Source organism: Vicugna pacos, chromosome 12, assembly GCF_048564905.1.
Source record: "Vicugna pacos chromosome 12, VicPac4, whole genome shotgun sequence".
Taxonomy (NCBI): Eukaryota; Metazoa; Chordata; class Mammalia; order Artiodactyla; family Camelidae; genus Vicugna; species Vicugna pacos.
In genome coordinates this window covers 1886792-1914167 of record NC_132998.1, presented here as the reverse complement: position 1 = coordinate 1914167, position 27376 = coordinate 1886792, and the positions used below count along the sequence as shown (strand labels likewise).

Genomic DNA, 27376 nt, shown 5'->3' with positions numbered 1-27376 from the left:
AGCAGAGCTTCTGCAGGACATATCCAGGTGATCCTACCTGCAAATTTGGGAGGATGCCCCCTTCATTATTACCTTTCCTGCAGCAAAAGCTGCGGTCCATAATGAATTCCCCTTAGACCTCCAACCATGACAAATCCCACCAGGTCTAATCTCCCATTTTCCCCTCCGCTCCTCTGTACGTAATACAGAGGTACACATCCCAAGAGCAGCCGGGCAGGATTTCTAAACACAGAAGCATCATTCAGACATGATACTTTTTACCATTGTGAAGGAAAGCACAAATCTTGCAGGGCGGTTCCAGAGACCATGCCTGGCAGACGTAAAGAGCAGTCACATTTTTATCAGCACCCACTCTTTGAGTAAGAAGGAAGACTCATGCTACTGCCAGGTGGCTCAGGCTCTGGGTGGAGATTTTCTGAAGACATATACCTACAAACGGTCACAAAAGATAATTCTAATTCCCAGAAATTACCACTTTCATACCATCATGCACTTACTCATGCTTCTGTCTCCCCATGTCTCTTCGGTCCAGTATTCATTGCTCCGTAGTTAGACCACCGTCAGCTTTGCAAACCCTCTTCCCGTTTCCCCAAACTCACCAGAATTAAGTCCCTCCCCCACTCCCCTCTATTTGATCAATTCCTTTATCTCAGGAGCTCACTGTATTATAGTTATACACATACTGTCTCCCCTGCTAACCTGTGAACTTCTTGAAGATAGGAAATATACTTTTTTCAACCTTTAGAGGCTAATATTCAGTGGAGGTTTAACAAATGTTAACTGACTGAAAACTGAATTAACTTAAGGTTTTCTGCCAAGCTAGCTGAAATAATCTAATTTGACTTGCATCCAGTATGACTTATTAAAAGTGAGCATTTATTGATCAGATTGTCAGAATTATGTTTATTAAGGAAAATAATCAAATTGTTTATTTTACTAACATAACACAATCTAAACACCTTCTGTTTTGTTTTGGGGGTCTGTCCCATAACATATTCCAAAAAGCTTGGATGGCATATGATATGAAATGGAGATAACTCACCCTCCAATTTATAAATGCCTAACCCATCATATTTACAGAGCAAAACAACTAAATTAGTTTTGTAATAAAACTCCAAAATTAGATTTACAGATGAGGTAAATCCCTGCTTTGAGATACGGTAAAAATAAATATATCCCAGGAAAGGACGTGTAACTTAAGTTTAAACACTAAGAGAATGTGTTTCTTGTGAGAAAAGCTAGTGGAGCCTACTGTTTTGAATAGCTCCTCTTTAAAGTGGAATAACCCTGCTATAGAAATGGATGCTCAAGCAATTCTGGTAGGAACAAAGATGCTGAAGAGTAAAATAAATCAATCCCCTCAAAGCATCAAAAAGCACCACAAGGAGGAAGCTGAAGCAGGCAGAGACCTAACCACCCATCCCTGGCCACTTGCCCTTGATGACCTTCAGAGAGCAGCTGATTCTAGCAGCCACTGGTCACTGTGAGTGTATGTCCTACAGTGACATACATTAAGTAGCAAGCTGCCCAGTGCTTTTAAAATATAATTTGACTTAGATGAGTTTTCAAAACCAAATCTCTAACAAGATACCACGTCCTTTACACTCAGGTCAGAGATGCTGACAAGAGTAGCGATACAGCGGCTGCAGGGCCACACAGAAGTACAAGGTATTGATTTAAATTCCATCAAGTGCAGCTGCTTTCCACAGCAATTTAACTGCCAATGTAGAGGACATTAGCTCTGCACCAAGTGACAGCACAGAGCTGAGAGCACTGGCGATGTCCTCAGGCCACCCGCCCTCAGGCGGCTTGGGGCTACCCGCAGGGACTAAATTCCACACTGCTTGTAATCTTTTGTTCTGTAAGGATTCATAGGTTTCAATCAATTTCACATTTTTTTTCAAGTCCTCATACACTATTCAGACACCTACATACTTCACAGATTATATTTAGGCTATAACTGAATCAGTGCCTTTAAAAAGGACATCCCAGAGTGGAACCCACAGGAGCCAGTTATGGTGGAATCATCACCACCCTAAATTTTACCTGCGTCACTGATATATGTCCTTCCAGACAAATACTTCAAATCACAAATTTTCTGGACAGTACAGTAACCGCATTATTGCTCTCAAGGAGTTGGGGGGGGCGGGCATCTAAAAGTTTAGTCCCTTTTAATCCCAGGATGGGCTGTTTATTTAAATTTTGTTTGTTTTAGAAGCAATGTTAGAACCTGTGCTTGGTGCTCACTAGTCACTGCTGCACAGGATGCAGGGCAGCCTCCAGGCATGAGGCTTAGCCACCATTACACCATCCTGGGTTTACCAGTCTGCTAAATTTAGACGTTTATATCATTAAATCAAATGCAACTAGATTTTCAACTCACTACCACGTTTGCTAAAATGCGTATTAGCAACAGATCCTCCAGAGATTTTACTTATGACAAAACAAATACGGCAAATGAAATAGCATTCATTTTTATGAAACATATACATATCTTTCAAGTCAGAGAAATGAACAAATCAGTTCACAATTTCTGTTACGCTTCTTACTCCCTCAGCACCTCATAGCTGGAAAGGACTCAGTCAATGACTTAACTGTGTAACTGAGAACTGAAAAAGTGAACCAGCTTGCTGAAGCCAAGGCTGGTTAGGAGAGCCAGGATGACCTCAAGCTGTCTCTTCCAGGTACTACTCCTCCCCCAGCACCAGGCTACTCAGTCACTCTGTTATGCTTAGGTTTTCATCTTTTCATGAATTTATCTTCCCGACGAAAACGTACGCCTCGTACAGTTAAAAGCTCTATACCTTTTGTCCCTTGGCCCATGTGCCGTGTACAGCAAATCTATGATCATGACACAAAGAAAGCCAGTCAAATACTTCTACTAAATAATCCCAGAATTTCCATAAACCTAAAGTGCTCAAAAAATGTGTACTTTTAGCCCTAACTCTAGCAAAACTCTCTGGCCCCTATTGTTTTTGTTTTTCCTATCTATTAAATATGGGTAATACTAACCCCCCCTCGATTGTTTAGTGGTCTTCAATAGCCCAAACGTGATGACACGCAGGCCCTTTGGAGAAAAAGTATTCTAGCATCTGGAATAAAGACCACAGAGAACGTGGGAAAGCATGCTCCTGAATTAATACAGACATTCATGTCTCAAGTGGAAGGACTACATTCCACTGTAACTTTTTTAAAGTGGTCTACAGTTTTCCATCTGTAAAATACAGTTCCAAAAATAAGATAGAAAGTTATGCTGATTATTTTCCGCACTGGCAGTTCTCAAAGTATGGTCTGGGAACCCCTGGGGACCTCCAAGACCCTTTCAAGGGATGCATGAGGTCAAAGTTATTTTCATCATCATGCTATGATGTTACTTTCCTTTCTGATTCTCATTTCTCGCATGAGGAGGAATAGAGTTTACTCGAGTGCGATAGTACAACAGATGAAACGCAGAAGCGCCTAAGAATCCAGCTACTTTCTATTAAGGTAGATTAAAGGTACTTGTAAGTGTAGAGTGATGCCAACTCTTCTAAATTGGGTTTTGTTTTGGGAAAATATGGGTATTTTTCATTTAAAATATTTCCATGTTTATTTTTAACTGAATTTATAAATTTTCAAAAAATTTCTCAGCTTTAATTTCCAATACAGTAAATATAACATATGTACAGGCATACCTTGTTTTATTGTGCTCATTTTATTGTGTTTTACAGATACTTTTTAATTAAACGTTTGTGGCAACACTACATCAAGCAAATCTATAGGTGCCACTTTTCCAACAGCATTTGTTCACTTCATGTCTCTGTCACATTTTGGCAGTTCTCACAATAAATTTTTTTTCATTTTGTTATATTCATTATGGTGATCTGTGGTAAGTGATCTTTGATGTTACTATACCAAAAAGATTATAACTCAGTGAAGGCTCAGATGATGGTTAGCATTTTTTAGCCATAAAATACGTTTTTAACTAAGGTATATACAATTTTTTCAGACATAATGCTATTGTACACTCAATGGACTACTTACCATACAGTGTAAACATAACTTTTATATGCACTGGGAAACAAAAAACTTATGTGACTCATTTTATTGGTTATATTCACTTTATCATGGTGGTCTGAAACCAAACCCACAGCATCTCTGAGATCTATCTGTACTGCTGACAAAAACTCTTTAGGATCGGCTGGAGAATCAACGTCAACAATTTAGGAGGAGAATTCAATGAAATTAAATTTTAATACAGAATTTCTTTATTCTAACTGGTACATATCTCCGTGTACATGATTTTAAATCAGAAGATACTGGGTTGGGGTTGGACAGAGAGGGAAATGAACCAATTACCTCGTGTGACTTTGGGTTTTCATGTCAGAACAAAAGTGCAAGCTTTAGTACAAGTAACCTAATCCATAGGTGAACTAAATCATAGCTTGCGCTCAATTCAATACTTTAGCTTGTGCACAGAGAAAGGATTAATGAGCAGGCACCTTATGAATATACCAATGCTCCCACCACCCTCTCAAAAAAAAAAAACTACAAAGGAAAGAAAAAGAAGTTTAAAAAAAAGCTGTGCAGGTGAGAGGGCAGAGAAAGGACTGATGATGTTTAGAAACTTCAGTGGGTTTCTGGACTCACTAGCCATACAGACAGACTTCCATTCCCAGCCACTCATTAATACATTCCAAGAAACCTACCTCTCCTAGTAGACTCTCCACCACTGCTTACCTCCAGTTAAGAATCAGAAAGCTAGAAGTATTTTTTCCCTTTTTCCCCCACAAGGCAGTCCAGATGCAGAGAATATCATGCAGTGCCTCTAACAGACACTTACTGACATTCAGACTTTTATGTCTGAAATTTGTAAATACTATGATAACTGCTGTATTCCCAGGTGCTCAGCTCATACTTTGAAATCAGCCTATAGAATAAAGGTGATCTTTTTTTGCTTCATTTGAAATTTTAAAAACTGTATTGATTATGTCCCCACTATTTCAGGTCTATATATTTGAGCATTAATATATATATATAGCTCTATATTAATTAGAGGAATTAAAATTTATATGATAATGCCCACACCCTCAAAATGATTCAAAGTTAAATAAAAACAAGAGATGTTACCAATTATCTCTCAAATATGCAACAGCCCATGAGTGCCTTTAGCTCTGCAGACAGACAGACTCTTTGGGCAATTCTTCTGAGTAGGGTCTTAAACTAGTCCTTAAGGGTCATTTTTCTAACCCTAATTATTTAATCCTAAATATAAAAAAGAAGCCTGGCTCACCAAAAACATTACTTTGGTAAACTACTTTAAAATAAAGCACACAACTGACATTTCTCAAAACAATGTTCAAACACTCATCTTTGCAAACTACTGAATAATGTCACTAGAAACACTGAAGAAGTCGAATTTGAACATTTTTCCCAGAAAAATGTCAGTTTTCAAATTATGGTTTAACAAAAATTTACCTACAAGGATATTCATCTCACTATTTTTAAGGGGAAAAAAAAAGGTTATCACCAAAAAAAGAAAAGTATATTAAAGCCATAAATGGAATATAATGCAGCTATTAAAAATGACAGAGTTCAATATTTCTTTACACGGAAAGAAGTCGTTCCAGTCACTATTTCAAGTAAAAAAAAAAAAACTACTAGTCAGTATGTAGAATTATCCAATTTTGTAAACAAATATAAATGTACTTAGAGACACAAATTATCCATTGAAGGCAATTATGAGTGATAGGATTTACACTGATTTTTATGTTTTTCATAGTGCTTATGAGAATTTGAAAGTGTCTACAATGACATTTAATCAATTCTGGGACGAGAGAAAAAAGTATATCATTAAAAAAAACTGATTCTATGTTCCTGACTGACCAATGCCTTCCTCTTCCTTGGCAGGTTAAAAGACATCTAAAGACATTTTTAAGTTTTTCTCACTCACAGTCAGAAGACAGAAATTGTTGTAAGATAATCTTTGCCCAAGGGTCAAAACTCTGCTAGAAAAAAAATATATATTCTCAGCACGAGTTTAATTAAACTTACAAGCATCAGGCCTCTCAGGCAACTTGCAGTACTTTGCGAGCCAAGAAAATAAAACTATTAAAACGTAGTTGTTCGTCAAGGAAAAGGACGTTGGGGCTTTACAGTCACGTGCTCTAAGGAGGTGTTACATGTTCGAATCCCAAACGAAATGATCTTGACATGAAGCTGAGCTGAAAACCCAGGAGTGGTACAAAGGCCAAGCCTCTGGGCAGAGTTCCAACTTGTGGTCCAGGCTCCTTAACAATCAGGGAAGGTAGCAGTAAGAGACTTAAGCTATCTGAAGTACTGAAGGGGAAAAAGCCAATGAGAAGGTAGATTGTGGGCAATAAGGATTCACACGCTAACTGAAATAAAAGTGAATCCTTTGAGGTTGGCTTCAGTGTTATCAGTTCAATGCGATTATCACCACATCCACCCTTCCTACTGATTAGAAAATATTGCATCTGGTCAAAAAATTTTAAAGAGCAACAATACTTATTTCAGACAGCTTCCTGGACAAAATCTTTCACAAGGGATCCATCCAAGAAAATCAGTACATAAAAGGGTCCATGATAGCCAGAAGGCTGGGAAGCGGGACTGGGGGGAATCCACACGCCACTGGAGACCAGTGACACTCCGTGCTGCCCCTGAGGACGGCAAGGCAGGAGACAGGGCTTCAGGTGGCATGCGAGGTGGGAAAGGGCCAGCGTGGCCAGGTGTCAGCCCTGACCTGATGACCAGGGCCAGAGAGTGAGGAGGAGAGGCAGGCCTCCAACTATGGGCCCCTGCAATTCCCATCTGAGCACCTAGATATTTTTTAAAAATCAACACCAGCTGCTGTAGTCTGAGTTGCCAGTTCTTCGTTTCTTCCCATTTGCTGCTGCCCTGAGTCACCAGCCCAGCTCTGGACACCTGGTTCTAACAACCGGGCAGCATGGCTCCATTATTAATAATCACAGGGAAAGGCGCCAAGAGGCCATCTAATCTGGCTCTTTGGCTCTATTCTGAACCCTGCTTCACAGGGTAAAAGCTGTTCTAAAAGGCTGAAAAAAATTGCTCGTTTTTTTCCCAAGTATGTATTTTACAGTTCATCCTCATAGCCATTTATTTGCAACAAAATACTATAGTTATTTCCTCTTCTAGATTTAAAAAAAGAAAGAAAGAAAGAAAAAAGAAAAGCTCTTTACAGTTCTTTCTATAGTAATACCAGTTTGGTTCCCTCCGTCCCCTGACATCCTCTCATGAGCATACCTTAAAATCTGCTTCCTACTAAACATTTATTTTCTATCTTTTATTTTTGCCAGCTGGGTGTTCTAAACATAACTTGTCAACATTCACCTTTTCAAAAAGGCAAACAATGAGTATTAGTGCACCACGGCCAACCACTTAAATACAGTAACTCAATAACCCACAGCACTTCCATTTAAAAAATCAACTTAGCACTTGAGATTATTTTTTTCTTTCCTATGCTTATATGGAAAAGGTTATCTCGCAGAAGAGGCATCATTGTTCAATAGCTTAAACGTCTGTCTGTCACCTCCCTGAAAGGACAGTATAGTGCTCGAATCACGTGTGTCCTCTCAGCTTGGCCAAGAATTGCTCTCTCCGCTGGACTCACAGCCCCGCAATGATGAGTAGCACGGCCCAGCCAGCCGGCGAGGCTCCATGAGACCTGACAGTGCAAGACGCCCAGGCACACACGCCCACCACGGCCACTGCCGGAGCCCGCGAGGCCAAGCAATGGCACGCGCAAGCCGCTCACTCTGAGTGCTGCTGGCCTCGCTGGCCCCCAAAGTTCACTAACTTGCAACATTCCCATTCAGACTTGATTGTGCTAAAGTAAAAAGCAAGAACTTAGGTAACAGAACTCCCAGAGTAAGTGTTAAAAGGGACTTGTGAAGCCTGACTCAGGGTTTGAGCCCCCTCACTCAGAATTCCTCAGTCTTTTTCTTCATATCTAAGGAGCTGCTAACAGTAAAACACATGATGTGTTTATGAACTTTAGAACAGCACCACTACATAAAATGTACAGACTGGTTTTAAGATTTCCAGGATTTCCCAAAGCATTAAAAAAGGGGGGAAAAAAAGCAATTTGCAGTTAAGAGAAGATGGCAATTTTGAAAAGGTCTAGACTGTTACCCTTAGGAAATGCACATATACTAAGAAAGTTATTTTTTTAAGTCCATTATACTCAATAGAACTATTTTTTAAAAGCTTTGCAAAGCATCCTTTCACACAAAACTTGAAGTGCTAATATGCCTTTATGTAATCTAAAGTCACCTAGAGATTAGTTTATTAGTTTCCTTTGAGTTCATAAAATACATAACATTCTCTTCTGTGGCATTTTGTTTATGAGAATATTTTGTCCCTTTATTAATGAATAACTTCACACAACGAATGGCCAGGTTCAATGATTCAGTGACAGTCACTAGGATCATGGCACTGTGTGACATTCTAAAGTCACTTCGGGTTTCTCTGGGCCTCATTTTCCTCGTATTAAATACATGCTTATATGTAAGTACACATGGCCGGGACGGAATAATCATCCAGAGCTATACAGATGTAAGTTGGTGACATCATTATTTTCCCTCATAAATAAGCATAAAGGCCACACAGAGAGAAGATACAGGAAAGCATTTAAATTTTACCGTCATTTGGAGAAAACCGAGTTAGAAAGAGCGTAACAAAGGAAGCACAATGGATGCACATTCCACACCAGAAAAAGGGCAATTAAGCAGGTACTTTAATTTCCCTCAGCCCCCAAGTGGACAACGTGTGCTTCAGAAGTAAGATGAACACAGCACAATGGTCTTTGTTCTTCACAAGCACTTTTCAGGCAACACATTCTGAAGTCTTCACTAAACAGAATGCTCCTCAGATAGCATTCACCTGACTGGCCACCAGCGGGAAAGAGGAGTGACTCATGTTTTAAACAAATTTCCTACTGATTTCACTGAAGGGGACCAAAGAGCTGTGTCATCTGTTTCTACTTTTCAGTTTGACCCCATGCAAAGTTCTCAGCTACACGAGTGCGAAGTTACGGGAAGCGAATGGCCTGAGTGAGCACCTGCAGGGTGCCGATGTTGCAAAAGTTCAATCTAAGGTGCCCCCCACCCACATGGATGGGAACCCAATGGTCTGGTGCGTTCCTCAACTGAGAAAGTCAAAACCTAATTTTAATTTACTGAGGAAAATAACAATCACATAAATCAAAGCCATTGGACTAAAGGAAATATCCACTTAAAAATAACAAGAATGTGTTGATGGATAGGCAAATGATTAAGCAAATAAAGCAAAATGGGAACTTTAGAATCTAGACAGTGGGCATGTGGGCGCTAAATGTCTAATGGTTTCAACTTTTCTGGATGTTTGAAAATTTTCATAATAAAGTGCTGGGAAAAATAATGCACAATTGTAATCATAATTAAGGAGACAGCAGGCCCCATTGGGAAAAACCTCAGCCTGGAAAGAAAGACACTGGCCTAACCCCAGGAACTCACAGAGTTTAAAACTGGAAAGTGTCTTGGGAATCCTCCAGGACAGGTAAAAATATATGATTTTGAGTTTGTGAAAAATTAGAAAAATAGGAGCATAGCATTTTGAAAAAATTAAAAACTGTTTATGGTTTTTTTTTTGTTGCTGTTTTTTGGGGTTTTTTTGCTGAGATTATATGCCTCTACACTTCTGGTTTTGAAATATCCCTTATCTCATGAAATGCTGGTGATAGCAGATAATAAATTTGTTTTTTTATGTCCCCGCTTATCAGTCAAATTTGATCACCCTTGATATCTGATCAGTTTCCTCATCTCCTACCTTTGATGTACAACTCCTTGAGCTACTTTCAGCAAAATCCCCCTACCTTTGATGTTTCCTCACAGTAATTTTCCATCCACTGAGCTTATCACTCTGCTTTTTGGCTATAAATTTCCAGCTGTCTTTACTGTACTTGGAGTTGAGTCTGATCTCCCTCCCCTATTACAGGGCCCCTACTGCAATAGTCTTGAATAAAGTCTTTCTGACCATTTTAACAAGTGTCAGGATAGCTTTTTCTTTACTCATGTCTTTATACAGGTACTATAAAGCTCTTGGAACCTTCAGGTACAGATAAGTTGGCAGCTAGTCACAATGCTTGCTGAAAAGAACAATTTGCTTCCCTAGTGTTCCTTAAATGGCTCCAAATACTGAAATTTTAAATTGCCCAGAAGCATTAAGACATTAAAAACAAAACAAACAACTTCCCACACCCTCCAGTGTTGGTCTCTTGTAATCTTATGAGTCCATGATTTTATTTTAACTTAACTTCAGAGAATGACACTAAAGGGGTAAAAACTATGCAATAAAATTTTCTTGAGGGTGCCAGCTGTGTCTTACATTATGCACCCAGCATAGGAATGCAATGATTTCATTGACTGAATGAGAGTAATAGAAGCAGATGAATGTTGTTTATTTCCTGAGACAGAATGGCATAAATTTAATCCTCTGTTCAAATTAGCCAAATAAGAGAAAATTACAAAATATAAACATTATTAAAAAATTAATTTTTAAGGTAACATATTAAAAGCTTAAATGCCAAGAACAGTCCCATTTACAACTACATCAAAAAGATATCTTTTACAATATCTAGTAATAATTTTAACCAAGGAAGTGAAAAGACCTGCACACTGAAAACTGTAAGACACTGATGAAGCTGAAGACACAAATAAACAAAACATATTCTATGATCATGAGTTGAAAGAATATCATTAAAATGCCCATACTACCCAAAGCAATCTACAGATTCAATGCAATCCCTTTCAAACTTACAATGGTATCTTTCACAGAAATAAATCAAATAATTCTAAAACTTGTATGGAACCACAAAAGACCTCAAGATAGCCAAAGCAACCTTGAGCAAGAAGAACAAAGCTGGAAACATCACACTTCCTGATTTAAAACTATATTACAAAGTAATAGTCCAAACAGTATGGTATTGGCATGAAAACAAACACATAGATTAATGGAACAGAACAGAGTCCAGAAATAAACACACACCTATGTGGTAAATTAATTTATAACAAAGGAGCCAAGAATATACAAGGGAGAAAGGTCAGCCTCTTCAACAGGCAGTGTTGGGGAAAACGGACAGCACACACAAAAGAAAAACTGGACTGCTACTTACATCATACATGAAATTAACTGAAAATGGAATAGACTTGAACATAAGACCTGAACACATAAAACTCCTACAAAGAAAACACAGGCAGTAAGCTCCTTGACAGTCTTGAATTTTTTGGATTTAACACCAAAAGCAAAGGCAACAAAAGCAAAAATAAACATGTGGGACACATCAAACCAAAAATCTTTTGCACAGCAAAAGAAACTATCAACAAAAGGAAAAGGCAGCCTACTGAATGAGAGAAAATATTTGCAAATCACATATTTGATAAAGGGTTTATATTCAAAATATATAAAGAACCCATACAACTCAATAGCAAAAAAACAAACCATCTGACTTTTAAAATGGGCAGAAGATATAATAGATGTAGAGATGGCCAGCAGGTACGTGAAAAGGTGTTCAATATGACTAATATCAGGGAAATGCAAATAAAAATCACAATAAAATATAATATAGTGACTACAGTTAATAACACTGTATTGTATATTTAAGTTGCTAAGACTAACAGTTATCACTCCCCCCCAAAAAAAAAATTGTAACTGTGTGTTAATGGGTGTCAACTATACTTATCGTGGTGATTACTTCACAATATATGCATATATCAAGTCATTATGTTGGACACCTGAAACTAATATGTTCTATGTCGATTATATCTCAATTTTAAAAATTATCTTCAATAATACATTTTTAGAAAACAATTCTAGTATGCAGTCAGTTTTAAGTTATCAGTTGGTATTGTAACCACAATAAGGATGCACCATGTGGTGGGGCAATATCACAGGGGTCCATACAACAGGGGCTGAAACGCTAGTCTTTGAAGGAAGCTGAGCTATTTTCCACAGAAAAGGGACAGCCCAGGAGCTCCACCCCACAGGGGATGACTTCATTATAATGTTAAATCTGAAAAAATAAAGGAGAGCATAGCCACTTGCTTTAAAATAAGAAATTAGTACCTTCTGCAGGTTACCAGAACAGTAGATGAAATATTTTAGGCTACTTTGGACTCATCTGCAAATAAGTGATTTGGAGAACTCTGTTAAATGAAACCTCCCACACTACACCCCACCCATTCCTTTTCATTGTATTCCACAAGAAGTGGAGAACCTCGAGGTTCTTCAGTTGCAAAAGTCAAACTGAAGTCCCCAGGCAGGAGCTCTGCAAATAGGTGTAAAAGGGGTGGGTGTGCTAGAGGAGATTAAAAGGGAGGAAAAAGGAAAAAAAAAAAAAAAAAGGCCAGGGGATTTCTGCGTTTGAGGCAAGAGAGAAACAGTGGTTTTTCTGTCATCACCACTATACAGCCAACAAATGTGATTTATTGGTGATAGCTAATTAGGGCGAATGAGGGGGTGGGGGGGAGGATGAAATAGCCTAGAGTTTCCAAAATAAATCCAAATATTTGTGGGCTGTTTGCCGGAGTTAAATATGGTTATTTCATCAAAATTTTCACAATTTTGAACTTCGTGAGACAGAAAGAACTTAATAATACTTTCAACATAAACTCTCAGCTTTTTTTAAATATCCATGTCTGGGACACATAAGAAAAGTAGTAGGGAAAAAAATGCTTTGTTACAGCTATAACCTAAGTAAAATGATGCTATAATTATTATTTATTCTTTCTGTCCAAGCAAAGAAATTTATCTCTGATAAAACTTGAATATGGTGCTGTCACACACAGAGCACCGCACATTCTCTGGCATTATCTATTGTTGTCATTTCAGGCACAAACTCCATATCCCCTAGTATCTCTAAGTCCAACTGACCATCAGTAGGAGAGAGGTTGGGCAAACAGGTAAAGAAGAAGAAAAGTCAAAATATGTTCACAACCCATTAAAAACTGGATGGACTTTCAGGTCCCTGAAGCACTTGAGTAGAATTTAAACTTGTGGACAAAGAAAGCAAGTCGCTGACCTGTGGGGTCTCTGGGCCAGACTATTACTTCCTGTCGACTCTCTCCCAGCTGGTCGAACAGGCTAAGTCAGTGATTTCAACACCAAACTAAAAAATAAAACTTGCTAATCTATGTTGTTGGAAAGATGTCATCTGTAACTGCAATGCTTTACAACCCAGCACATAGCCCTGAATCAAACGGAGAAATTTCAGCCACAATAGGAGCCAAGAAATTCCACCGAGCACTATGCCAATAATATTGAATTAATAAATGAGGGTCTTCCGTTTCTGTATCCCCAAATCTTACAAGGATCATTCAAGCTAATTCTCTAGTTCTATAACTATGAGTATCTCTTTCTGAAAGGAATTAACAATAAGTAAGAAAACTCTCTAACTCCTCCATCATCAAGTGATGCCAATTCTTCCTCCCAGGAAGGCTTAGAGAGTAGCTCACCTTCTAGAAAGGTAAGCAAACCATGTCTGACTCAGTCCTTGACTCACTAGCACCCCGCTCATCCCCACTCTGAGGAACCTTCCTGCCAAGTCTAGCCCTCTCAGGTACCTTCTAGAACAAAGAGAATTCCTCCTCCAAGTAGGTCCTGGGCAGTCGCGGTCTCTGACCAGAACCACAATTCCTACTTTTCTTTCTCCCCTTGCCTATTTCAGCCATTTTGATCATTCAGGATGTATTTTTTCAGGAAGATAAATGACAGTTCAAGGTTTGGGGAAGTGGTACCACATCTCACAGAGGGAAGTGGCAAGAGAATGTTAGTGGTGAATCCTGGGTACAGATGGATGAGCCAGAGTTTGACACACTGTAAGGAGGTAGTCTGGTGTTGTGGGCTCTCGAGTCAGACTGCTCCGGCTCAAACACAGGCCCTGCTAAGGTGGTATGACTCTGGACAAGTTGCTTAACTATTCAGTGCTTCTGTATCCTCATCTATAAAACGGAAATGTTAGTGCCTACCTAATGGGGTTGTTGTGAGAATCAAATCATATAATACAAATCTGGAAACAGTGTGAGCACTAAACAGTTAGCACTATGTTAGCTATTTTGAGTACTAGGTATACATTCTGAAAGAGTAAGGTAATTCTGTAAGTATTGACTTGGAATAAAGTCTGTGACAGTGTTTTGTCAAAATGCTACAGAAAAACATGGTTAGTCTCAATCTATTTGGGGAAGAAAAAAAAGAAAGGCATGATACATATTTATAGGTGCATCCAAGTTAAGTCTAGAAAGGCAGGTACACCACTCAAACATTGAACTGTCACGCGGCCCAGGGGCGTGGGGAGGGGGAGGGGCTGCACTTACATTTGTACATAAGTCTTTGCTTGAATTCACAAGTATGTACCACTTTTATAACTGGCTTTAAAAATTGAACATTTTACAGTGGTCTTTCTAATCTTCAAATTGAATTTCTCATCCCAGTCTAGGAAAAGACAAGCTTCTTAGACACAAGGAAACTGAGGTCCCGCTAAGAGCAGGTAGAGCTCTCCCAGCAGTACCTCCCCGGCATGACTCATCTCGGATCCCCTTATATTCTTCACAGCCCCTGGCACATCACATGCCTGCTGAGAATCCCAACATTTTTAAATTGGTTGTTGTTTCCCCTTTCCTTTCCTTCCTGCTGTCTGAGGTACTCCTTTAAGTAGCTTCCACATTCCATGTTTTAGCCTTTTTCTTCCTCTTTCACCACTTGCCTACCTGTCTCTCAGCCTCTCAGACAGGTGCCCTCGCCCTGGGGAACGCACTGGAGTGACAATGGGCCTTACACATTCAGGTTTTTGACAGACACAAGGGCCTCCACCTTCACAATTGCAGGACTCGGTATTCCTCCCACGTGCTTTTTGCCTCGCAAAGGGTCCAAATGGGCTTTTAAACAAGGTAGGGTTTGGGGGCTTTTTTATGTTTGCCTGTTGCTTTATTGCAGTCAAGAAACAATACTTGGTGTTTTGGCAGGCGCTTTTCGCTCCCAAGGGTGTTTCTTTTTGCTTTGGCTTTCTCCTGAAAGGTGCCCTGCTATTTTGTACCTCCCTACCCTCAACGTTCTCCACCATGCTTGTCCTTTATTACGTGTTAATTTTTATTGTTTTGGCATCCAACACTCTCACTTGTTTCCTATCTTTCACACTCCAGTCATCTATTCCCATTTAAACATTTTCTGTTTCAGCCCATGGAGAAACGGCTGTATAATGAATGAGGAAGGAAAAGAGAATATGAGATCCTAGAAGAGAGTCTCCCAAGCTATTTCTCGCCCCGGAACCCGGAGCTTCGGGAACCATGCCTTCTCGGGGGTATCGGGGCCACCAGAACCGGGTCAGCATCAAAGCGCCCAGGCGTCGGGAGAGCTGATTAGTTCCCCAATGAACCAATCAGAGAGCGAGGCTGTGCACTGGTAGGGGAGGGCTAGGATTACAGAGCGGATGGAGTTAAAGGAAAAGGGTCAGGTGTGCCAGGCACCAAGGTTTAGCGTGCACTTCTGCACCCACAGGGTTATTATTAACCCCGCAACTCTGGTTTCCTAAATTCTACCTTGAGTTACCCAGTAACGCCGAATAGGAAAAGAAACATTACTTATCCTATCATTCATAAGATGGTCATTAGTAGTCAATGGAAGAGTAACCGTAGAGTTGGAGGGAGGCCATTAAAATCCTCCCTCTCTCCTTTCCCAGTTCCATTCCAGGTCCTCAACTAACTCAATCGGTTCTTGAAATAGTAAAGCACTCCAACTCTCGCTTAATCACCAAAGCTGATTACCAAAACGCTATCATTAAACACCTGGAGTAAGTTTCTCCCTCCCCAAGGACTGGGGGGAATAGTATTGGCATATACCAAAGGCGCAGGGTTTTACTACCTAGTAAAGGAGAAATGAACGAGCCCTTAGACTTAAGTCAGAGAAACTGAGACCTCCTGAACTGTGCAACCACGCACGCGACCACGGCCACCTCCAGGGCTCGGACACCCACCCCCGACTCCCCGGGCGCAGCGATAGTTCCTCCAAGCTCTACCCAACAAACTTCACGCGGAGGCACAAAGATTTGGGGGGGATGGGCGCACAGATATCAGATTTCCCTGCAGTGTTTCAAACTTCAGCAGAGCAGTTCCACGCACTTTCTTCCAAGTGTCACAACCCCCAGATTCACAGCCGCGTCTAGCCTTAGCTTTCCCACGGTCCAGCACTGCCACCCACCCATCTACCAACCAAACCCGGGCTGGAGATGCCGCGTCCTTGGGGTTGGGGGAAGGGGGTGTCGGAGAAGAGAGAAATGGCCAGTATAAGAAGTGCTCGCCGAGGCCTGGACGCCGGCAGCCAGCGGAGGGCCCTGGGGCCGAGGAACAGGGAGAGAGGAGGGATGGAACCGTGCGGGGAAGGGCCGCGAGAAGAGCAGGGGCGCCGCCGGTGTCGCTGCACTCACTCTGCGTAGCCAGTGGCCCAGGGCAGCCGCCGGGTCTCCTTGAGGATGAGGATGGGGCGGGCGATGTGGTCGGCGCTGCACTCCACCTCGTCCTGAGACAGCCCCAGGAACTCGGGTCGCCCGTAGGGAAAGCGCAGGGGCAGGTCCGAGCCTCCACAGCCACCGCCGCTGTGCTCGGAGCCTGAGCTGCCAGCCATGATGCCGCCCATGAAATTGGCCACGGCAGACTTCACTCGGGTGAGCATATTACTCCGGAGCCCGGCAGCAGCGGTGCGAGCAGGGGGCGGCGGCGGGGGCCCGGCGAGGCGCAGCGCGTGGCATGCAGGCTGCGGCGGGCGCCGGGCGCACGGGCAACCGGGCCGCTGGGCGCGCCGCGCGGTTCCCAGAGCCTAGTGCTGCAGGGGGCCGAGCCCCGGCCTCCCGCGCTCCGCGCCGCCGCCGCCTCCCCCCGCTACACTTCCGCAACCCAGCGGCATGGAGCGGGCCGGCCGCGCCGGTGGAGATGCTGCGCGCTCCGGGAGCGACTGGGCGGCCGCAGCGCCAGCAGGTCTCTTCCCCGCCCGCTGCGCTCGACTCCTGCGTGAGCGGAACTGAGCCCACCCGGCGAGCCCGCGGAGCCGGCGCGGCTGCTGCCAGGGCTACCGCCGCCGTGGAGTCATGTGATAATCCGGCTGCAAGGGCTCCAGCGACTGCTGGGGCCGTAGCTCGGCCCCTCCCCTGCCGGCGGAGCGAGGCTCACAGCCGGACGGTGACCTCCTCGGTGAGGGGGAGCCAGGCCGGGTCGGTACCTGACGGAGGAGATGGGGGCGCTGTGAGCTGGTGGCGGTGCAGGTGTTGGCGGCGGTCACGTGGAGCCGGGCCGCCGGGAAAAGCCAGTTGAGGAATCCACTCGCGGAGGAATGCTGCCTACGCCTTCGGGAAAGGAAACTTCGAGAGCTGGAGGGGTAAGAGGAGACAGGTGGAAACCCTGCGGACGGCCTCAAGGCCTGCAGTGGAAGGAGAAACACCTGGTGTGAGAGACTAAGGCGCTTTAAAAAAAAAAAAACACCCACAGTGGTTGCATAAAAATCATTAAAAGTTTTCCCCTAGGTATATCTAGAATTACTTTTCTTTTTCTTTTCAGTACTACCACACGCATTATTATCTGCGGAGTAAAACTTACTTCGAACCCCAGAATAAAAGCTTAACCGCGAAGAAAACAGAAGAGCTCTAAGGAATTGAAAGTAAGCACTTATTTCACCTAGTTAATTAACTGCTTGCTAGATTGATACAAGCATTTTCCTCCAACAAAGCAACAAAACCAAAGTATCTTTTCAAAGCTGACGCTGTTTGCTGTTGATAACACTTAATGCAGCCTTGTCTTAATTTGAAATATTGTTGTGAAATTATCTAAGGGCACCTTAAAACTAAAGGAATTTAAATAGAGTTAAGCAACTCAAATGCTGAAGTAAAAATGGTATGTTTGGAACAGTAAAATTTTGTGGTACTCTTATATTAAAACAAAATGCGAAAAACCGATGAATGTGCTGCTTCAGAAGGTAACAGTCGTTAATTACTGGCTTAAAAATTTTTGTTTGCAAGAGAGCTGTATCCTGCTCATGTTTACTTATTCTGTATCCTGTTCCTGTTTACCTACCATTTAATTTGCCAAGATTCTGTGTTACTTGTGGAGTTGTGCCCTGAATGGCTTACTTGGAATTCAGGAGGGAATACAGGCCCTCTGTCTCAGTGAGTGGGAGGCGGGGAGCAGCCCAGGTTTGATTCAAAGGTAATTCTTTGAAGAGGAATTGGAATCCTCGCTTTTAGGGGAGGCCTAAATAAACTTCACTGATCCCTCTTATTCAGTATCTATAATGTATTTTAAGGCATTTTCCCCTTTGGCTTTTTCATGAATAGTTACTTTGATCTACTATACACCAAATAATTTTATATATACCCACACACACACATATGAACATACAGCATTGAATTTTTCAGTGAAATACCATTCCAGTCAATGAGTTCTCTTATTACTTTTCACAGAACAGTGATTCTCTAATTTAAAATTTCTTTAATTTTAAAATTGGGGGCAGGATTCTAAAAGATGTAAAATCTAAATAAGTCCACCAAAAGTTTTCTCAACCTTTGTTAAATTATAAACTCCTTCTGAATGCAAAATATCAATGTTAAACAGCCAACCACATGCTCTGGAATCCACTGAGTTTTATATAAACTTAGAATCCTCTTCTCAAGCTTTTGTTGTAGGACAGTTACCTTTTAGCAATAGCCTTTGGGGGGAGGGTGGGGGGTGGTATAGCTCAAGTGAGAGCTTGCTTAACATGAGTGAGGTCCTGGGTTCAATCCCCACTACCTCCTCCAAAAATAAATAAATAAGCCTAATTACTCCCCTCCCACACAAAAAAAAGCAAAAACAAATTAAGGAGAAAAAATTTTAATGCGTTTTGAATACTTCAGTAACTAACTACTGAGATGAATTTACTAGGCTCTTCCCTTCATTTCACCTTATGGCAAAGCTTTAGTATTTACCAGAAAAAGGATTTATTTTTCAATTTAAAAGTAGTACTAGATCATGATCAATAAAGAAAGAAAGTCCAATAGTACAGAACTGTAAATGGGAAAAGGAAAAGACTCCAAAACATTTCCCCAGAGGATCACTGCTGTTAATATTTTCTGTAGCCTCTCGAAATTTTTCTCAAATAGGACATTTAGCATAATTAAATTTGGTAATGTTAGCCATATTTGTGAACCAGTGTTTTGTAAGAAGTTATTTTACAGTTTCTCTGTAACCTAGTTATTATCCATCATGGGAAAATGCTGGCAGATCTTTCACTTTGCACAGCAGACTTTGTTCTGCTAATGGCAGGCAAAACAGAAATTCCGTGCTTCTTCTCCTTTGACTATGCCTGTAGTTTGTGTTCACGGCTAACTAATGAATCAACTGCCTTGTCCTTATACCCACCTCTAAGGTCAGTGTCCCATCCTAGATTTTCCAGAGAGAGATTTCCCATGTAATTTACTCCTCAATTATGTCGTTCATGGAGATCAGTGCTTCAGGTAGGACGTAAATCCTTATTAAAATGGGTGTGGTCATTGCTTTTAGGAAAGCCCCTGAAAAAGTACCTTCCATACCTATTACAGATGCGAATTTGCCAGTACCTGCGCTCTCAGCTTTAGAATTATTTATTCCTTAAATTCAAATGATGTAGTAATCAAAAATTGAGAGACCCTCAACGTATTTGTTACACCCTGTGTGTGCACTCAGGTCATCAAAAGATATCCTTCTTTTGTCTCTCTTGTGTTTTCTTTCCTCTGGAAAATGTGAGTTTGAAGACTTCAAAAGGACGTTCATTTATAAGATAGAAACATAGACCTTATACTTAAATGTTCTTTGTATAAATATAATCTCACTTCTAGGCCTATAATACTATGGTTTTGACTATTCAATGACTCTGTGCCATCAGTAAGACTATTTTCAAAAGGGGAAAAAAAAGTCTGGATAACTTCTTCAGTCAAAACATCAGGGAGCCCCCCCCAAATATTAATTAATTACAAAAGTAAAAGTTAATACCTTGCAGTGGAACAACCTGGCAGTCACCAGCTAAAACAAGTGATCAAGGTTAACATCACCAGCAGTGATATATTAACATCCTGTACCTGCTGACATTATGCATTAAAAAGAACACATCCCCAAATCCTTAACTTCAGTATAATCATGAGAAAACAGGAGTCAAACGCAAACCAAAGATATTCTACAAAATACCTGGCCAGGTATCTTCAAAGGTGTGAGGGTTCTGAAAGTCACGGCGAGTCCAAAGAACTGTCAGACTGGGGATAAAAGGGGCACAACCTACTACAGTGCTGATCTCAGTTTTGATATCAGCATTAGGGGAAAACCAGGTGAAGGGTATACAGGAACAGAAATATTAAAAACGATCAAGGAGATTTGGGATTCAAGTAGAAAGCAAATGCTTACTTGGAAATCAGGCCAGGAGAAAGATGCATAATGCCCTTCTAGGACTCAGCCCTCTCACAGCTGTAGGGTCGTGCCTCCTAGTATTGTAACTAGCAGTTTATCTACGTTGTCCCATTAGACAGTGAAATCATATAGGACAAGAACATTCTTAATTATCTTTGTATTTCCAGCACCTAGCCTAGTGCTTAACAGGTAATAGGGCTCAGTTGGTAAATTAATTGGTTTTTTAATTGAAATACAGTAGTTACAATGTGTCAATTTCTGGTATAGAGTACAATGTCCCAGTCATGCATACACATAAATTAATTCCTTAAGAAAAATATTCCACTCAGAGAAGAGTGTAACTTGATTGAATGACCAAATTTGTTACTTTTATGCCCTCTGTTTTCTTAAAGATTTTCCCCTCATGTTATCGCTTAAGATTTGTCTTATCTATAAGCAGACCTTCCTTAACCTGTGACATCTGATAAGTCAATTTCCAGATTGGTAATAATATGGATATCAAGGCATATGGGTCTCTGCTTCACACCAAACTGGTAATCTGTTGTATATCAACCAAGATATGACATTAAAATAATTAATATTAACTAGTTTTTGCTTCAGAAATAGTTTATATTCTGGTTTCATGTGTAGAAATATACTGGCTGAAAATCCCTGACTTACTGGGAGGGATTTGTTTTTTCATAGTAAACAAAACCATTTATTTGTAAATAACAATTTCCTTATGAACCAAGAGGTTTATAACTAATTTTTGAGGACAGTGTTACAGAGTCTCAACCGATTTTACATGTGTCAAGTATAGACATTCTCTCAATTACAACCGTTTGATTTTGGAATCTCAGGTACATTCAAAGAATGGATTACACCTGACTTTTCCTGTTACTTTCCTACTGGCCACCGTCTATAGACTATTCTGTCCCGTGCCCACATTGCCCTAGACTGAAACTACTGCTTTGTACCTGATGAGGGAATTGTATAAACCTGAATCCCTGGTCCCATAATACCTACTGTAGATTAGAGTCTGAAATGTGCTGATTATCAGAATATTTATAAAATGGGAGAAAAAATAAACTTTTCCAAACTCACAGGGTAGCTGTGAGGATAAGGGAGAAAATAGTTACAAACACGACATAAGTAATATTGACCCAGGGCTATCACCCTTCTCTACGTATATCTATTTTTTCTCTTAGTTTTTAAAATGAAAATTTTAAACCATTTCCTCTTTCTGATTTTTACTGACAACAATGAAAATAGAAGCACCTGCTGCATAGGATTATTTTGATGATTAAATGGAATAACATGTAGATTCCTAGTATTCTTCCTGACATAGAGTGGATGGTTAATAAATGCGTAATTAGTATTAACATCCTGATGGCACCGTGTGCCGTGAAGGGTGGAGAGTTTACATATGTTGTTTCCAATGCTGGTAACCAGCACTTAAAAGTTAAACAGTATTTCTGATGCTCTTATTCAACACCCCCCGTTTATTCTTGAAGAAACTGAAGCTGAGGAGAGGAAATGACTTGCCCAAGACCACACAGCTAGTAATGAAACAGTACCCAGTCCCATTGTGTACTTTATTTCATATTCCATCAAGTAGAAAGTTTACATTACAACAGATTTTTTTCCTGCCTTCTCTAAGTAAAGACTTGGTATTTCAGTTATCTTGAGGATTTTTATAAATTTTCTATGGATTTGGAAATTTAAAAAATTTTTCCTAGCAACCTTATAACCTAGAAGGTTATAAGTACAATAATGTCATTTGGAAATTGTTCCAAATTCCAAACAAATTACTTTCCAGTGAGGTTTTTGGATAAAACTTGTTTCTAAATTGGGAGCTGCTTCGGTCATACTAAAGTTGTAGGAGAATTCTAAATTCTGTTATACTGAAAATATCTTTTTTAAAAATTATAGTATTACTGATCTATTTCCAAGCCTTACCACATAAACTTCTCTTTTAAAACGTGTTCTATCCTGCCGCTCTCCTGCCATTTTAAAATTCCTGCTACCGGGATTATTTTGCCAAAGTTAGAGTGGTCTGAGTGAGGTAGCCGAAGGAGATTGTCTACTCAATGGGAAGGTCAGTTTTTGCTCAGAGAAGGGCATGTGGTTCACAGAACTTCAGAAATCAAGGAATAAAGACAGCTTCTTAACGAAGAGCTATGAACTCAAATTGCTTTTTACTCCCTCAAAGGATATCTTGCTCTATGGCAGTATATGTGACAGCTATCAAGAATGTCTTGAAACGCAGAATTAGTTGCTTTGTCCTTTTTGTCATCAAACTGCATTTTGAATCAAAGTAGAGAGACTTTTGCTGCTTGCCTGTAAATATTTTTATCAGCTTTCCAAAACCAAAACACAGAAGAATGTCATGGCAAATAATCTCATATTTCATTCAAAACCAAGGCCACCCACCCCAGTTACCCTGATTATCCTTTCCTAATGAACACATCCTATGTTTACCAACTTTCTCCTTATGTCTACTTCAGTGAATTTTAAAAAATGAATTTATTGTCTCCATTGTCTTCTAATTGCTTTGGCTGTGGGAAATTGGCCTATTAGATTGCACTTCCTTGTTAGAAAAGTGAATTCACTGGCCCCATCCCATATCTATTGAATCAGAACCCCTGGGGGTGGTACCCAACAATCTAATTTAACAAGCCTTCCAGGAGATCGATAGAAACCGTTTGAGAAACACTGGTGTACGAGAAACGTGTGCTGTTTACTTAATGGATAGGCAGACATGGAAGTGACGGAATATATCAAATAAGAAAACAAGCAGTGACTTTGACTCTAAACAGATACAGAACAAGAACAGCTGTGAATGAGACTCACCGACTTGTTCTATTCAGATACATAAGAACTGTCCCTCTAGCTTGATTTCCACGGGCTTACTTTAGTGGAAAACCCCACATACATTTGCTGTGGGCAGATCTGTAAATTCTTCAGCATATGGGAAATTGTAGAGAAGGAAACAGGATTGGCCACTGCCTGCTAATCACCGCCCAGGCTGAATTACCCAACAGGCCGTCCGTCTATGCACATGTTTCTATCAGGTGCCAAGCAGGGGCAGGAAAAACAGTAATCTATAAATATACTTACATATACAAGTACATTTATATAAATATAGATTTTCATATAAATAAATATGTATAATACATATTTTTTAAATCTTCATTTTGGATGATGTCTTCTAAAAAGTACCAAAGTGGTCATTATTAGAAAAAGCAAAACATTTTTGGCCATCCTTATATCTGATGTATGGTTTTGTACTGTTTTCAGTTTGATTGCTGGGACTAGAGCACTAGATATAATTTTTTGATGCCCAAGGCTTCATAGGGTTTTCCTGTGGCTCAGAATTCTCCACTTGCATGTCTCCCAGGTACCTCAAAATAAACATCACAAATAAAATTCATGCCCATGGCTCTGCTTCTCCTCCTCCTGAGACGACAGTCTCAGTGGATGACATCAGGACCCAGTGTGGAAACCTGGGAGGTAGCCTCTGTTTCTTCCCCTTTGTCACCTTCCCATATGGGTCTGAGCCAGTTTTGATTGATTCTGCCTTCCAGATACCTCCCAAGTCTTTCTCCCCTTGACTGTCCCATAGCTACTAATTTTACTTAGATCTTCGTTATTCTATATTCAGACTTCTCAGCAGTTCCTTGCTGGTGCTCAGGTGGAGCCATCTTCCACACAACAGCTTTACTTCCTTCCACTTTAAACTCTTCACTTGGCCATTTGGTTAAAGACCTCACCATGAGCCTTCGCGATCTGGTCCTGATTACCCTCCTGTTACAGGTTAACCTTTCCTCCATCCCAGCAACTCTATGCTGCAGCCTTACTCGTTACTTGTCATTTCTAGGATGTGATGTCCTTGTCCCCCACCCTCTTGTCTGAACAGGCCATTTCGTTTTGCCTGAAACACTGCAAGCCCTTTCCCTGCCCCTACACCCGCACCCTGTGGATAATTCCTAAATTTTTTTCTATCCCTCACATCCTTTCAGCAGTTAAGGGCTTCCTTCTCTATATTCCCAAAACACCTTTACATAACTCTCGCAATAATTATAGCTCATCATATTGTGTCAAAATTATCTGATTCCTTCCATGTAAGATAATTGAAGAAGAGGGGCTGTTTCTTTTTTCGCTTTGAATCTACAATATTTAACCATATATTCCATGTATTAAATACAGGTTTAATAAATGAGTAAAAGACTATGGCAAAGAGGGACTGGCAACAATAAATGTCTCACTTAAAGGCCAAATTAGAAGGTTTTATAGTACTTTCTAGAATAAAAGAAGATGGAGGTAAAAGGTTCAGAAACCTAGGCCAGTATCTATAGGGTCCTAGTTTTGGTATCCAGGAGTTACCAGGTTTCATATAAATGTCCTCAGTATGCAAATCAGGTGATTACGCATATTAAAAAGCATTTTATTTAATATGTCTGGAAAACAAAAGTGCATCCTAAATTTGAATATAAAGGTATTTTGAATGCCTCTATACTTAACCCCTTTGGCCTTTCTATTAAGTTATAAAAAATACGTGAGTGTAAAAATTGATAAATAAAAATCTCAGTTAAAATAGAGTTGGGAGCCTAGAAGGGGAAGCTGTCATAGTCTCCGACAATGGCCACGCCCAAGGGAAGGAGGACTTCCTCTGCTTGCCGAGCAAGAGCTCTGCCAGTGAGACACTGTCACATCTCAGCCAGTGCAAAGCTGCTGTGTTTCAGAACTCTCGATTCCTCCAGGGGGCTCCTGCTTACTGTAGCCTTCCCAACTTCCAGGCCCACTCTTGAGAAGAAGGGAGAGGGGTTGTTGACAACTTGCCATGGTTGCAGACTTGGAATTGCAATTCTTTGCTGATCTTGAATAAAACCTTTTCTTCCCTTTTCTTTTTTTCCTGGAGAAATAACTGGCAGCCTATTTATTTTAGGTCAACATGGGAGATGTCTGTTGTTACTGAACTTTCAATTTGAAATTCAGGATCAATTTTCATAAATCTTGTGATTTTTCATGAATAGTATCCTTCTTGTGTCTGACAATAACTGTGTTATCCACCAGTGTTTTCTTTCCTAGCATGCGCTTGGTGTTCATTGTTTTGCTATTGTTCCTGAAAGCGATAGAAAAATATTTCCAGAAACTACCGAAGTTTGTAAAACATGACAGTTAAAAATCAACTTAGTTTTTTTAAAAACTGACTTGAGTTGTTCGCAAATGTAGTAGGATGACAAGTCTGAAGAAGCTTATTAGCAATTAGTGTTTGTATGTATCAAAGCACATACGATTCTGTGCTTTTTCAGCAGTGAGGCTCATCAATATTAGGTACTGGAACTTTGTAAAATAATTCAGAATTTTCTATCATTGAGATATTCTAGAATAACATACGTAAAATGCACACTGTAGGCATTTAATAAGTGGTAGCTACTGTTTTTACTAAAAGCTCCCTGTGTGAAATGCAGCTAGGAGCTTGTTTCTAGCCTCTAAACATACCAAGAACCACTCACCACTACCCCATAACAGGTGGATAAGATTTAAACTGTAATTATGCAGTCAGAGATGGCTACTCATTCCTCATTCTTTCTGCCAAAAAAAGACTTTACAATTAGATTTCCACAAAAATACAAAAATATCACTCATTTCTTTCCCATAAAGGAAAAGCTAGAGAACTTTTGTATCCTCTGCTGACCTTCTCACTACCTCTCTCTCTCTCTCTCTCTCTTTTTTCATTCTGAGTACATTCTGCATCATAGCAGGAGCTGGACATTCAAAATCTGAAAGTCAAAGTGTTCCTTTTAATATGTCCCAGTTCCACATTTCAATTCAGCAGCTTACATCACCTTTTCTGTCTCAACTACCCTGAGAAGCCTTTTAAATAAAGTGGTTAATTACCACCTTCTCTCTTCATCTCACTCCATGAAAGGTGTTTTCTGGAAAGGAACTTAGAGGCAAGGCAAGCGTTCAGATCTGAGTTAAGTCTTCGAAGCGATGGGAGAAGTGGACCGCAGTTCCTTCTTGAGGCTTCAGTGTTATTTTGCTTGTTTTCTGGAAAGATTCTAATCCCCTAGCTGAACTAGATTCACAGAGAAGTATAGATGCATTCATTCCAAAAGCACGTGCAAGTAATCTGGGGCTGTGTGTAACTACAGATCTCTGATTTTCATCTCTTGATATATGTTATTGGGAATCAAAACATTCACTTTTAACCTTAAAAAAGTTCTCTTTAGTGCAAGATTAGTATTTGGCAAAGTCACTCTTCCTCCTTATGCACAGTGTGGAAAGAACAAGGGAATTTTGAAAAAAAAATTTTTTTCCCAACATTTACTGATTTTTCAAATAAACAAGTACTGGGTTTTTAAAAGACTTTTTTATCTGTGATTTTAAGGAATTCTTTTGAAAAGTCTACATGTAGTGCTATGCCCATTGCTCCTCCTTTTACAAATTCTTTTAAATGTTTTGATTTATCAAGCCAGACTGGTTCTTTTCCCATGATTTTAGAGAAAAAGGGATGAGGTTCTATTCTGCAAAAATTATGTCCTGAGCACCCTCTGTGTCAGGAAAGCTCACCGTTCTAACATTGGATTTCCCATTCCTCTCCTTCCTGGAGCTCTTTTGTCCATTCCCTCCTGTCCTGTGGGACAGTGTTGGGTTTTTCCTTGCTTTCAGTGCTCTATTATTCCAGTTGCTGTCCCACCACTTTCATGGTAGAAGCATTTTTCCTTGCAAACATATCTGCTTCTTTGTTTGTTTTAGCTTGGGGGTCTGTAAGAAAGTCTTCACTGCTTAGTCAGCTGCCCAGGTCCAGGGCTGGATTAAAGCAGGATGACAGACCATAATAGGCAGCAGCTAACTCTTTAAGGCCACGTTCAAAGAAAGAGCACGAACAACAACAGCCTGGCAAAAGCTCTGCATGGTCGATCAGCTTTTCTGCAGAAACA

General features: G+C 40.4%; 1 protein-coding gene and 1 long non-coding RNA gene across 3 annotated transcripts in view; one reads left to right on the top strand and one right to left on the bottom strand.

Annotated features, from left to right (window-relative positions):
• The window catches only part of PPM1H (protein phosphatase, Mg2+/Mn2+ dependent 1H), a 252529-nt gene extending 235319 nt beyond the window's left edge, over positions 1-17210 (bottom strand). Inside the window, exon 1 of one of the 2 annotated variants that reach the window (XM_072973841.1) lies at positions 16472-17210. In XM_072973841.1, the coding sequence (XP_072829942.1) occupies positions 16472-16716 (245 nt within the window). In that variant the 5' untranslated portion in view covers positions 16717-17210. The remainder of the gene's footprint in view (positions 1-16471) is intronic. The other variant, XM_072973840.1, reaches the window with a different exon arrangement.
• Positions 17211-17274: 64 nt separating this feature from the next.
• LOC140700345 (uncharacterized) overlaps positions 17275-27376 on the top strand; it is a 195055-nt gene continuing 184953 nt past the window's right edge. Inside the window, exons 1-2 of the long non-coding RNA XR_012078757.1 lie at positions 17275-17415; positions 17595-17694. This is a non-coding gene — a long non-coding RNA (uncharacterized lncRNA). The remainder of the gene's footprint in view (positions 17416-17594; positions 17695-27376) is intronic.